The 14,885-nt window shown below is 49.9% G+C and overlaps 1 protein-coding gene across 1 annotated transcript in view; it reads left to right on the forward strand.

The window, feature by feature from the left end:
• The window catches only part of LOC115541341 (fidgetin-like), a 43,153-nt gene extending 33,181 nt beyond the window's left edge, over positions 1 to 9,972 (forward strand). The window contains exon 3 of the mRNA XM_030353015.1: positions 7,681 to 9,972. Within this exon, the coding sequence (XP_030208875.1) occupies positions 7,681 to 9,944 (2,264 nt within the window). The 3' untranslated portion in view covers positions 9,945 to 9,972. The remainder of the gene's footprint in view (positions 1 to 7,680) is intronic.
• Positions 9,973 to 14,885: the final 4,913 nt, after the last annotated feature.

Below are 14,885 nucleotides of genomic sequence, written 5' to 3' on the forward strand. Positions count from 1 at the left end.
CCACACAGGCCTTCCACACATAGACAATATTGGCAAAATAATACTTCCAACAGTTACTTTACATAAACCTTTGTATTAAACACATGTTGTGCTTGTACCGCAGAAATAAATCATGGAAGTTGTCACTGTTGATGCTGCTCCGTTGTGAGAGGACTCCAGAGAGTTATAGTACTGTAAAATTCCTAAATAGACGTTAATACTCCGTAACCTGGCCTAATGAAAACGTTGTTTAACCGCGACTCGCATGAAAAAGCTCAGTGGCGGTTTCAATCACATCAACGTCTCCCTGTAATGACAAAATCATTTCACCGTTAAAGACTAAACAATGACCGACAAAACATTAACACTTACACAATAACTAACGCTACAACGCTTCTATGAATCCAAAATGGCGGCAGTCATTGCGATATAACGCTGCGGTATAGGTTGAATTACTAATAAATTGTTGTTATTTTATTGGATCCTATTTTATTTAGATCCTGCTGTGAATATTAGTTATTTTAAACACATCTCAATTCTTAGAGATCTGTTTAAAATATTTTTCCACACTGAGTTTCCACACAGAGACAACAGTGACAAATAATAATAATAATTAACATAACTGTATTTAGAGTTTAATATACATATATATATATATATATATATATATATATATATATATATATATATATATATATATATATATATATATATATTTATTACAAGGGGTCTTCTCAATGCCGTGGAACGCTCCGTTTACTTACATGGGCCCTTCACAACTTACGGCGGTGAATTATAATTCACCGTTGCTAAGTATAATTGACCGCTGTCAAGGAAAACAAAGGATTTTTTGCCTCTAATGACGTCTTTTGTATCGCTCCGCAAGTAGTCCGGTAACTTGTCAACCCCAGCGTTCGGTTGCTAAGTGACGTCAACGTCTTTGGCAGATTATTTCTCTGCAGATCAACACTACGAATGCTGGTAACAAATATATTGTAAAAAGACACACCATGTGAAGTGATTTTATTCGTAGTCGCAAGTAGCCGTGTAATAAGCGGGATAATGTATAGAACGTCGCCGGTCATTATCGAAAATAAGCCCCTTCAGGGCAAAGCAAGATCTGCTTTGCGTCGGTGTCCTGTTCACCCTGTCGGGGCTTATTTTCCCGATAATGACCGGCGTTCTATACATTATCCCTTAAATATACGTATGTCAAATGCATTCCACCCCACAACGACGTCATTACAGTACCGGTTATAAAATATACCAGGGCCGGTAACTAAATAAAAAGTGATCATTTCCGTTAGGCTGATCCTCATATTTCCCCGCCTCTCGTCTCTGCGTCCTGTGTTTACAGAGTGTCTCCTGCCTATTTAAACACACCGTAAATATTAATGGGGCCTGCTGGCTAATACACACTACCACAACACCCCCCACCAAGGCCACCACCATCACCACCACCTCCACCACAACCATCACCATCACCATCACCACCACCACCACCACCACCACCAACACCACCACCACCACCACCACCAACACCACCACCACTACCACCATCACCACCACCATCACCACCACCATCACCACCACCATCACCACCACAACCACCCTCACTTACTTTTGTCAGTGCCACCCATGCAGACTTGGAGGCGGGTGACAGTGCCCACCCGCACACACACACACACACACACACACACACACACACACACACACACACACACACACACACACACACACCGCACCCTTTAGACACCTCTCAGCTAAAACGCTGTAAATTAGCACAATTAGCGGCGCGGCGTTCTGCTAATTAACGGCTGCTGTGTGTGGAGGGCGTCAGCGGGAGGGGGGGGGGGGCATTCACTACAGGCTGTAGCAAACAAAGAGAGAGAGAGAGAGAGAGAGAGAGAGAGAGAGAGAGAGAGAGAGAGAGAGAGGAGAGAGAGAGAGAGAGGGAGAGAGAGAGAGGGACAGCAGACACAGACGCACAGGGGACCCGGGATGTATGTGTTTGTGTGTGTGCTTGTGTATGTGTGTGTTTGTGTGTGTGTTCAAGCATATCTGAGTGGCCTGCCTGTATGTGTTTGAGGAGGGCTGTCGTGTGTGTTTTTGTGTGCGCTTTTGCATTAAATGCTTTTGCTTTCTGTGTGTGTGTGTGTGTGTGTGTGTGTGTGTGTGTGTGTGTGTGTGTGTGTGTGTGTGTGTGTGTGTGTGTGTGTGTGTGTGTGTGTGTGTGTGTGTGTGTGAAGCACTTAATCACATAGGGAGGAAAGAGAGGGTGGATCCTCTGAGCCATAAACACATCCATTCACTCACATACACACACACACACACACACACACACGCACACACAAATACACACACCCACACAAACCGACAAATGCAACACCAGGCCAGTCACAATTCCACAGACACACCACACACATGCAGTCACACACACAGACACAAAAAAAAACATGCACACACAGATACACATACACGCACACCCACTCACACAAAAACACACATGCAGACAACACCCACTTACTGTCAGAAATCCAGTCACACATTAAACACAAACACACATACACACACACACACACACACAAAAACACTTCCTGACCAGTCAGAAATCTACACACACACACACACACACACACACACACACACACACACACACACACACACACACACACACACATAATCCACTCTGAGGGCCCGCCAGCGCTCCCCCGGGGCCCCTGGCTGTCGGTACCCTGGTACACGCAGTGTCGGCCCTGGTCAGGGCGGAGTAAGATGTCCCCTGAAAGGCTTCCGTAGCTTCCTGTATCCGAGTCGGCTCAGTCAGAACGCCACCGTGGGCTCGCTTCCCCCTAGAGGGGGGCACTGGGATGACACATTGGCCCCTGAGGATGCCCCGGGATCAGGGGGGGGTGGTGGTGGAGTGGGAGCGATAGGGGAGAAGGAGGAGGAGTAGGGGGGGGAGGGTGGAGGAGGAGGGGTGGAGGATGAGGGAGGTGGACGGATCGGACGGCTGTTTGCAGACAGAGCGGGAGCAGATTAAAGGATAGAGCGGCTCTCTCTGGTCTCCCACGGCGACAGGTATACAATGCGGGGCCGGGCGGGCGAGAGAGAGAGAGAGGGGGGCAGACGGAGAGAGAGAAAACGAGAGAGGGAGTGGGATGAGAGAGGGAGGTAAATACGGAGAGAGAGAGAGAGAGAGAGAGAGAGAGAGAGAGAGAGAGAGAGAGAGAGAGAGAGAGAGAGAGAGAGAGAGAGGCAGACAGAAAGAGAGAGAGAGAGAGAGACAGATAGCGGGAGACCGAGAGAGAGATACAAATACTGTCTGAGAAACACAGGAACGGAACGGGGAGATAAAGGGCCGAGAGAGACGGGTGAGACATGGGAGGGAGAGAGAGAGAGAGAGGGGGAGAGAGAATTAGTTAGAAAGAGAGAGGGGGAGAGAGAGGAGGGGGGAAAGGGTATATGAAAGGGAGATAGACAGAAAGAAGGGGCTAGAACAATGGATGGAGAGAGAGAACAGAAAGAGAGCTGGACAAAGAGAGAGACTGGGTGAGAGACAGGAGAGAGAGAGACAGGAGAGAGAGAGAGAGAGAGAGAGAGAGAGAGAGAGAGAGAGAGAGAGAGAGAGAGAGAGAGAGAGAGAGAGAGAGAGAGAGAGAGAGAGAGAGAGAGAGAGAGAGAGAGAGAGAGAGAGGTGATAGTGTTCATGTCTAAGAGATGAGAAGGGAACACAGGGGAAGAGGGGGAGTGAATTGGAGGGGGGTTGGGTTTGGACGAGAGGCAGAATACCAAAACAATGAGGGGGGGGGGGGGTTGAGGTGGGAGGGGGGGAGAGACAGAGAGTGGAGAGGGGAGAGAAAAAAAGTACAACGCATGGAAAAAGACAAAGAAAAAATGAAACTTTATGTTGAGGGGGGAGAGGGGGGAGGCTAGGACCTGGCGGGGGAGGCAGAGAGACACAGACGACAGGAGGGGATATAGAGGGAGGGCAAGAGGAGAATTGAGAGAGAGGGCGGGAGACAGAGAGGGAGGGAGAGAGAGAGAGAGAGGGCGAGAGAGGGAGGGAGTGTGATAGAGATAAGGAGAGAGAAAGGGAGTGAGATAGAGAGAGGTAGACGGAGAGAGAGAGGGAGGGAGGGAGGGAGAGGGGGGTAGGGAGGAAGGGAAAGAGGGAGTGAGAGAGAGGGAGGAAGAGAGGTAGACAGAGAGAGGGGGGAGGGGACGGAGATAGAGGGAGCGAGAGAGGGAGGATGGGAGGGGGGGAAAGAGAGGGAGAGGTAGACAAAGAGATAGAGAGGGAGGGAGGGAGGGAGGGTGGGAGGGAGAGAGGGAGGGAGAGGTCAAGGTGAAGTGAACAGACAGAAGCAGAGCCTGACACAGTGTGTTGTAATTCATGGCCAGCTACGGCTCCCTGCACACCTGCCCTGCCTCGTGCACGTCTTGGTCAGCCGTGCACGTACCTGTGTGTGTGCACGGCGTGTGTGTGTGTGTGTGTGTGTCTGTCAGTCTGTGTGTGTGTGTGGGGATGTGTGTGTGTGGTTGTGTAGGTTTGTGCCTATTTATGTGTTGTTCTTTTGGTTTCAGTGTGTTACCAGGAACAAAAAGAGCTGTGCGTGTGTGAACGTGTTTTTGCGTGTGTGTCTGTGTGTATGTGTGTGTGTGTGTCTGTGTGTGTGTGTGTGTGTGTGTGTGTGTGTGTGTGTGTGTGTGTGTGTGTGTGTGTGTGTGTGTGTGTGTGTGTTTGTGTGTTCGTGTGTGTGTGTGTGTGTGAGTGTGTGTTACGTGTGTGGATGTTGATGGGTGTTTTTTTGTTTTGCTGTGTGTGTGTGTGTGTGTGTGTGTGTTATGGGAACAAAAATAGGTGTGCACCCGTCAATATGTTTCTGTGTGTGCACAACATTGCAAGCACAAATGCACACACACACACACACACATACCCGTTCGCACACATGCGCACACACACACACACTCACACACACAAACAAACAAACGCACAGGAGCCCTCACCACCAGACTGGGTGTTTGTGTGAGGGAGAGGACGCTAGTGTGTCTACCTGTTTGTGTGTGTGATTGGACCTTGCTCTCACCCACACACAACTGCCCCCCCCACACACACACACACACACACACACACAAACACAAACATGTGCAATAATGCCAGAGCACGTAAGAAAGCACTGAGAGACGCAAGGCATCATGGGAAGAGAGAGAGAGGGGGGTGGAGGGGTGGTCAGGATGGAGGGAAGTGGCGGGTGGGGTTGCTCTGTGTGTGTCTCTCTCTCTCTCTCTCTCTCTCTCTCTCTCTCTCTCTCTCTCTCTCCCTCTCTCTCTCTCTCTCTCTCTCTCCCTTCCTCCCTCTATCTCACTCTCTCTCCTCTCTGCTCACTCGTCCCTCCTAACTTCTCCCTCCCTCTCTCTCTCCCTCTCTCTTCTCTCCCTCTGTCTATCTCGTCTCTCCCTCCCTCCTCTCTCTCTCTCTCTCTCTCTCTCTCTCTCCTCTCTCGCTCTCTCCCTCTCTCTCCCTCTGTCTCTCTCTCTCCCTCTCCCTCTCCCTCTCCCTCTCTCTCTCCCTCTCTCTCTCTCCCTCTGTCTATCTCGCTCTCTCTCTCCCTCTCTCTCTCTCTCTCTCCCTCCCTCTCTCGCTCTCTCAGCGAGACGCAGGTCTTTTTTTCCCAGACCCCATCTGAGGCAGGCTCAGAGGACCAGGGCGGGGATTATAGCTGACCCTCTGTGGCTCAGTCTTATTGCTCTGGCCAGGGTGCATTAGACTGCCCACCCCCCCCCCCCCCCCCAAACCACACCTCGCCTCCACCCCCAACTCCACGCCACCACCCCTAGCACCACCTCCACGATACACAGCCCCTGCTGACAGGCAAACACACCACTGCTGCCTTCCTGCTCGGGCCATACACATTGTTTTAACAGCGTCATATCTACCTGTTCTTTCACCGGGGTATATATTACATAAAAACGTAAATGCTGTGTTGCTGGCGATAGAAGTCGTTGTACCGCGTGTGACTTTGTCTGGCCTACACTGCTGTGTGTCTCATATTGGGTTTAAATATTTCGGATCCATGGGATAATGGATAGATAGGAAAGAGGCGCACCTCTTACATAGAATTGGTCCAACTCTCCACAGGTTCTAGTTTTCCTTTTTTACACGTGTGGAAACTCTATCATATTATATCAACTGCAAACATTTTGAAACGTGAGACGAATCCGGGCTGAGTGCGTCTTAGTTGGTGACCAAACGATGGATTGACCGCAAGTCACACAGGCTCATACCAGCGATCACGTAGCTGTAATTCAGAGCGGGAATATCCTTTAAATAAAATTATCATTCATACTTCAAAAAAAATAAAACACTTTCAAACGACATGTTCTGCTATTGAATCAGGTGTTCCTTTAAATACACCACTACTGCCGTGTTATGCTGCTATAAATGTCACTTACACTTTTGATGTCGGCCTATTCCTGGTAGGCGGTCATTATTGAAACTTGTCGAACGCGGGGGAACTCAACCCACCGGGCCAGGCACTAATCGTTGGCTATCAAAGCTGTTTTAATCTCAACAACAACGCAGCAGGGAAGACTTTATGTTGTTTGATTTTATTATAGGCTATATCCTGCTTTGCGATTTATTCATAAGATGTCAAAGAAGAATTGAATAGAAAGAGAAGACAATGTATTTTTTGACAGCGTTGAAACATACCCCCTATGTTTCTAAATACATACTGTAACTCTGTGATAAGCCAGAGCAAAGTGTCTTGGAACCCAAACAGACAGTTATGTATTACATCATCAAAATGTGAAAAAAAATGTGATGATAGGATTTGTGGGTTCAAATGCCTTGAACTAAATTGAAAGCACTTTGGTTTTATGTCATCTCTCCCTCTTCTCTCTCCCTCTCTCTCTCTCTCTCTCTCTCTCTCTCTCTCTCTCTCTCTCTCTCTCTCTCTCTCTCTCTCTCTCTCTCTCTCTCATTTACTTTGATCTATGTTATGTTTAGCTAATCACGGATACAATTTGAATTTGAATTCAGTCTCCAAAAATGTGAATCCCAGTACTCTTTGAGAAGTCAATCTGTGTACGACCACCCACGACTTGTTCGCTGTGTACCATTGCCTCAGCCTGTGCTGACCATTCAATTTCATTAGTTCCTCAAGACTTGTGCCTCAGCCTCAGCCATCAGTGACTTCGATGTAGGAGTGTCTGCTAACTTACCAGGTGTACAGCGCCCTATGCTACTGTATGGCTGTCGATTAATCGCGATTTAGATTTTTGCGTCAAGCAATCTCCAAACTCATATAATCAAGTTGAAACGATATATATATATCGTACGTTTTTATTTCTGTAATTCATTAAATGTTTTATAAAACAGCTGGATACATATTTGTACATAATATACGATTTGAACACTTTCTATTTGAACATTTTGTGTATTTTTTTAAGGGGGACATTTAAAAGTTCACAGTTCTGAAGTGTTTTTTTTAGAGAAAAATGCTGAATAAATGAATCATCTTTTCATACTCAAAAATAATCGTTTTCGCTTAATCGTGAATTCAATATTGACCAAAATAATCGTTACTATGATTTTCCATAATTGAGCAGCCCTATTCTACGGCTGAATGTGCTAAAGCTCATTGCTACGACTTAAGGGGCTAACTCTCCACTTCCCCCCCCCCCCCCCCCCTTCAGGCCTAAAGATGCAGTGGACCCAGGAGCACAGCCAGTGGGCCGAGCAGCACTTCGACATCTCCTCCACCACACGCTCGCCGGCCCACAAGCCCGAGGCATACCGGGCCGTGCCGGGCCACCTGCAGCGCGCCTCCACCTACCAGTACGCCTGGGCCAACGACGACATCTCCGCCCTCACCGCCTCCAACCTGCTCAAGAAGTACGCCGAGAAGTACTCGGGCCTCCTGGAGATGCCGCCCGGCGCCTACTCCGAGGCCTCCATGAACGGCGGCGGCCGGGGCGGCAAGGGGGACCCCGAGACCTGGCAGGACGGCGTGTACCCCATGAGCTGTCTCCCCGAGGGGGTGGTGGCCGTGCGGAAGGGCGGCGTGGCGACGGCGGCGTCGGAGGTGGGCTCCGGGATGTGCAGCTCCCCCGGCCTGGCCTCCAGCACCCTGAGCGAGCCCAGCTATTCCAGCAGCAGCTGCGGGAGCCACGAGTACGGCCCCGGGGTGGGCTACACCGGGGCCTACCTGCACGGGGGCTATGGCTCCCAGGCGGCGGCGGGCCAGGCGCCGACCCTGTCCTCGCCGCTGCACAGCTCGGGGCTGCTGCAGCCCCCGCCGCCGCCCCCGCCTCCGCCGCCCTCCTCCCACCCCGCCCTGGTGCCGGCGTACAACGGCGGCTCCCCCAGCCTGTCGGGGTATAACTACCCCCCCGCGGGGTACCCGGCCCAGGGCTCGCTGGGGCCGGGCTACAGCCCCGGGGGGGCTCCCCCGCCGCCGCCGTCCTCCTACCTCCCCTCGGGCATCGCGGCGCCCACCCCGCTGCCCCCGTCCTCCACGCTACCCGGGTACCCGTACCAGAGCCACAACCTGACCCCCATCACGCCCACCCCGCTGGGGAGCGGCGGCGGCGGCGGCTCGGCCAACTCCCTGAAGAGGAAGGCCTTCTACATGGCGAGCCAGGAGCAGATCAACGCCTCCTACGGCGGCGGCGGCTTCGGCTACGGCCAGACGCGCGGCGCGGCCGAGAACGCCGTGTACCGGGTGGCCGACAACTCGGGCTCTAACGGCTTCGAGAGGAGCGGCGGCGACAAGTCCTCATCGTCCCTGCTCTTCGGCTCCCAGAAGCAGTCGTCCATGGCGTCCGAGCAGCAGAGGAAGTACGGCGGCCAGGCGACCGGCGGCGGGGCCCTCACGCCCCCGGCCTACGCCTCCCGCGCGGCAGACACCCTCGGCGGCTTCGCCTCCTCCGAGCAGGGCGCCGCCGTCGACGACCACCGCCTCCACCTGTCCCACCCGACCCCGGGGCCCGCCTCCTCCTCCTCCTCCTCCTCCTCCTCGCGCTCGGCCGAGGAGCAGCTGAAGAGCAGCGACCCGCACCTCCTGGACATGGTGACCTCGGAGATCCTGCAGCAGGGCCCCCCGGTGGACTGGAGCGACATCGCGGGCCTGGAGGCGGCCAAGGCGGGCCTGAAGGAGGAGGTGCTGTGGCCCATGCTGCGGCCGGACATGTTCAGCGGGCTGGGCGCCGCGCCCCGCTGCGTGCTGCTCTTCGGCTCCCGAGGCAGCGGCAGGACGTTGCTGGGCCGCTGCCTGGCCAGCCAGCTGGGGGCGCCCTTCCTGCTGCTCAGCGGCTCCACGCTGGCCACCAAGTGGCTGGCGGAGGGCGACAAGATCCTGCAGGCGTCCTTCCTGGTGGCGCGCTGCCGGCAGCCCTCGGTGCTGTTCATCAGCGAGGTGGACGTGCTGCTGTCGGCGCACCTCGCCGAGGAGAGCCCCGTGCACCGGCTGAAGGCCGAGCTGCTGGCCCAGCTGGACTCGCTGCTGCTCTGCCCCGGCGAGGACGGCGCCAACCAGGTGCTGGTGGTGTGCTCCACCAGCCGACCGCAGGACATGGACGAGGGCTTGCCCCGCTACTTTGGCCGGAGGATCCTGGTGCCGCTGCCGGACGGCGCCGCGCGCCACCAGATCGTCAACCAGCTCCTGGCCCAGTCGCAGCACAAGTACTGTCTGAGCGAGGAGGACCAGGCGCTGCTGGTGCAGCGCACCGAGGGCTTCTCGGGCCTGGACGTGGCCCGGCTGTGCCAGGAGGCCCTGGTGGGCCTGCTGCATGCCTCGGCCCAGGGCATGGACATGAGTGGCATGATGCCCCGGGGCCAGATCAGGCCCCTCACCTACCAGGACTTTGACGGCGTCTTTTGTAAGTTCCAGGCGAGCATATCGCAGAAGGAGATTGACACGTACACTGAATGGAACAAAATGATTGGCTGTAGCCAGTGAGAATAGAGCGAGGCGAACCCCTTGAGATACGACGGGGGGGGGGGGGGGGGGGGGGGGGGGGGGGGGGGGGGGGGCCCGCAACTCATCCCCTCAGGGCTGCTATTGTGCCCGAGGGGAAGGCACAAAGAGAAAAAGGGCCAAAACTGCTAGGCAGCGAGCCCCCCACCCGGGGTTTAGACACACTGAGAGGCCTGGCTCGTAGAGAGGAGGTCCATTTTGCGGTTTCAAGAGTATTTTGCTTTGACAAACTGACGGCTAAAAGAGCCGAGCATTGTTTACACATTGCGGAGTACGTTGGTTTGCGGTAAAAGGCGGTGTCTCTGTGTATATATATATATACCGTTTTTGTTCTTTCTCCCTGAGATTTAGTTGGCAATCCAAGTGCCTGAAGTGGTGCTTTTTCTGGGGGGGAGTTGTTTTCTTTTCTTTTTCTGATGTTTATTTTGCCTCACAATCGACACATTCATAGCATGAGCTGGTGGATTTAAGAGCTTTAATACATTAACGTAAAGATTTGGTAGACTGAATGGGAGGTCTTTCAAAGCCTATTTGCTTAACGGAGAATGCTCGATGACACTCTCTCTCTCTGGGCTAAACACACGCTATCGCATGCGTAACTTGTAATTGCTGGATAGCTGCTGATTCAGCGTTGATGCGACACACCGTCCTCTACTTATTGGAAGGGAATCGAGGGGCAAGGGAGCCGGCAGCCCCTGTATCAAACAACAGCAACGCGGGGTCAAGGGTTAGGTTGTCCTTGAACTCCTTCCAGTGGATAGTAGCCCTGTGACCCTTTGTCTCTCTCAACCAAACCAATTAACTAAACAACTTAACTAGTTGACTTACGATCCAACAACCCTGCACGCTGAACTCAGGAAAGCATTTGTGAATTGTAAAGTAGCTTAAGATGCCCCCATGAAGGATAAGCGTGAAGGCGCCACACTCAAAGAGACCTGCCGGTGTCGCAGGTCAGTTAAGCAGTGTTAGGTTGACCTCCACCAGCTAGACGAGACTAGCCACAGCGAGGTGATGATGAATGTACCAGACCTGTTCTGGGATAACTGGACAACACTAAATAGTTAGGAAACCATACCCTTTTTCTCTTCTTCTGTTTTTGCAGCCGCAATTTACCTGTTTCTTAGAACCCACCAATTACATCAACTCTGCTTCTAAAATCCTTTTTTTCTTTTTCTTTTCCAATTTGTTTTCGTCTCATGTTTTACCGATGGAGTGAGCGGGAGGAACGAGAGGGAGACGTTGAGAAGGGGGTCAGGTTGGAGTTGGAATTGTCATATATTTACACAGCAGCAGAATGGCGTAACCTAAACGGGCAAGGCCACACGGGCTCCTCATCAGTCCGGTCGTCTAGCTATCTCCGCGCAGAGCAGAGGCTCCAACCTCTCATTAATGTGCTTTGCACAGGAAGCCATGTTCTCTTGAACTTTAAAATAGGTTCCAGTGACAACAGTGTCAAAGACGATTAACTCTGTACCTCTTTGTGAGTGTGTGTGTGTGTGTGTGTGTGTGTGTGTGTGTGTGTGTGTGTGTGTGTGAAAAACCACTGTTCCAATTCCCCGGCGCTTGTGTCCTTTGTTGTACGACTACCCCTGCGATGGGTCCAGCTTGAGAGGGACAGAATTTGGTAGAGGTCCAAGATTTACATCTCTAGGGCGCCGTTTGGAAGTCTGCTTGTTAGTACATTGGATCACCAGTCAAACATCAGATACGTATTTTGTAAAAAAAAAAAAGAAAAAGTCCAGGTTCCTTCCCTGTTCATGCTGAATTAGTTTAACTAACCAGGGGTCCTCTAAAAATGATATATTCAAAAATTACGTTTTCCTTTTTTTTTATAATAATGTATCTTCAAAACAGTTTTAACGTCTAGGATGTGGTCTGAACCCAAAATCCGATGATCTGGCTAGTTTTTTTCAGAAAGTCCCAGGAAATCTATATCCGCGTGGTAATAGGATTTTGTAATCGCTCAGATAAGCACAGAACCAAAATAAGAAAACCGTGCATTTATGGACCTCCAATGGTAAAACTAGTTCAGTCCCAACTGGTCTCTTGAGACCTTTTGTATGTCACTCTTATAGGGTATAGTCACTCATGTTAGGTTTATTTGCTAAACATAATGGTATCTGAAGCACATCACACACTGAATTGTATTAAAATGATTATTCTTTTGTATTACTGTATACCGTCTTATTTTGTTTGAAAAAATGGCAGTTTATTAGCACTACAACCATGGAGTCCAAGTACCGGTACTTTAGACCCTTTCTGTGAGAGTTGCACTAAAGCTTTTTTTATATTTGTTTTCGCTTTATCCATGGTTAAAAATTGTCTAAATACCTTTTTGTTTGCTCTGTCTTTTGTTTTGTCAGAATGTTTGTTTGGCAATTATCTGAATGAGATTTCAAGTATTACCTACAACTGATGTTAATGCGTTGGCAAGTCGCCAGTTTGCAGCAAAAAACACACGACAGTTTAACACAGTAGTATAATATAATAATTAGGCCTTTTTTTTATTTATGCATGTTTTCTTTCTCGAGTTCTCCTACCAACATTTTAACCTAATCCACAATCTGCAACACCTTTATTTACACTAAAGGATAAAGGCATTTTCAGCACACTTGTGTCAGCTAAAAATAAAATCTACGCAGAGACGTAAGCCTAGGGTCTTGGCAGGAGGGCCAAGGAGGGGTGAAGCTGAATGTTTATCGCCGGCGCTGCCCTAAAAAGTTCCTTTCCCAGAATGACCCCCTGTAAGCATAATCCTCTAAACACTTATCCGGCGCAAGATTTGTGTGTTCCACCATCATGCGGCAGCCGCCATTACTGTGCTGGTCAGACGTAGCGACCAAATGTCTGCCGCTGCCTGCTGAGTGACGGCAGAACGGTTAGTCTAGTTGACGGAGTCAGGCAGTTACCGATGGAGGTACCTTATAAGGACGGTGATCTCAACGTTACGTTGCAAAACACTTGTCGAAAAGCCGATAACCTCACAGATTCTTTCAGAACTCCTAGACGTGTCGTTGTCGTAAGAAAGGTCACATAGAAGGTAAAGTTAAAACGTAGAAAAATGTACTCTTCTTCAGTACAGCTTGCGTTCAAACCACAGGTGTTGTATGGAGCTGCGGCCTCAGTATTGGCGGCTTGATTACTTGCCGTACTTCCCCCTGATTTGTGTACAGTGACGATTCAAACTCAATGCTCCTTCCCGCTCTTTAGTCCCAACGCCAGTCTCGAGCGAACAAGACTAATTCTGCTTATTCAGTATAAACAAGTTGTTAATGTCACGCTTTTAATTTCTTTTTTGGGGGGGTGGGGGGGTCTTGTTAATACCGAATACAATTACGAAATCTTGTCGTTTTTTTTGTTTTTTTTGTTTTTCAAGCGTTTCTACCTCACCGCTATGAAGTTGTTTTTCTTTCTTTCTTTTTGTTGTCTTTTTGAATGTCACTGCATTTATGTGAGAGAAAAAATAAAAAAAAACACAAAAGAGGAGAGGATGTGATGTATGAAACGGTTAGGATGAACTGTATTATCCTAATGCATTTGCTTTAATCCTGTGATCTACAGTGTGTGTGTGTGTGTGTGTGTGTGTGTGTGTGTGTGTGTGTGTGTGTGTGTGTGTGTGTGTGTGTGTGTGTGTGTGTGTGTGTGTGTGTGTGTGTGTGTGCGAGAGTGTATAACTACCTGTATGTGGGCACATTCTTTATTTTTCATTTTTGATTTAGTGTGTTGAATTTCTTTTCTCTTATTATAAATTGTTAGTATATATATATCTATATAACACACTTGCACAAAAACTGCGGAACAGAGTGTAAAATGTGTTTTTTGTTGTACATACCTATACATACAAAACAAATGCACCAACCTCACTTGTTTATATGTGTGAATATGTTGCCATACTTGCAGTCAACCTAAATGTATTTTTCATGTATAATCTGAGGTACCAGCTGACAGTACTGTGGAAGATTCATTAAAATGACATTTTTGGGAGGGAATCCAAACCGACCTGTGCCGCGCAATTCTGTTTCCAATTGTCTCTTTGGTATCCAATAGCAGATTTTTATTTACGTGGTGTGAAAAAAAAAAGATAGACATCGTCAAGCCTGCAAAACTACAACCCCCGACAATGGAATAAAATAATGAAAATCAACCTCTCTTAATTAGCTTTGAGTTAGTCACCCCTGTGTACAATTATCAAATCTTCCCCCCCACGGCACGGGAAGAGCCGACTATTACGCTCATTAAAACAAAAAAAACAATTAATGTCTCCGTCGTGGTGAAACCGGCGCGAACAAAAAAGCGTTCAAAGCGTTAATTATCTTTCTCCCGTCACAAAGAATGTGGATTGTGCGAGTAACACTTAATGAAAATAATGTGCTGTTGCCCACTTCTTCTACTTTGGTCTCCTTGTGTTTCTTTTTTTTCTTCCACCGTTGGAGGTATCATTATATGACTGGTGGTGAGGCGTTGGAAGGGGCTGGATATGGCTCTATAATTATCTACGGAGGAGAAAAAATGGAATCGCTCCTCACCAGGGTTAGAGGGGGGCATGGGGTTTCTCTCTCTCGCTCGCTCTCTCTCTTTCTCTCCCTCTCTCTTTTTGCTCTCTCTCTCTCTCTCTCTCTCTCTCTCTCTCTCTCTCTCTCTCTCTCTCTCTCTCTCTCTCTCTCTCTCTCTCTCTCTCTCTCTCTCTCTATCCCTCCCTTGCTCTCTCACTCTTTTGCTCTCTCTCTTTCACTCTCTCTCTCTCTCTCCCTCGCACTCTCTTTCCCTCTCTCTCTCTCACTCGCTCTCTCTCTCTTTCTCTCCCTCTCTCTTTTTGCTCTCTCTCTCTCTCTCTCTCTCTCTCTCTCTCTCTCTCTCCCTCCCTCCCTCCCTCTCTCTCTCTCTCTCTCTCACTCTCTCTCTCGCCCGATTGTCTGCTCTGCT

This window comes from Gadus morhua, chromosome 4 (genome assembly GCF_902167405.1).
Source record: "Gadus morhua chromosome 4, gadMor3.0, whole genome shotgun sequence".
Taxonomy (NCBI): domain Eukaryota; kingdom Metazoa; phylum Chordata; class Actinopteri; order Gadiformes; family Gadidae; genus Gadus; species Gadus morhua.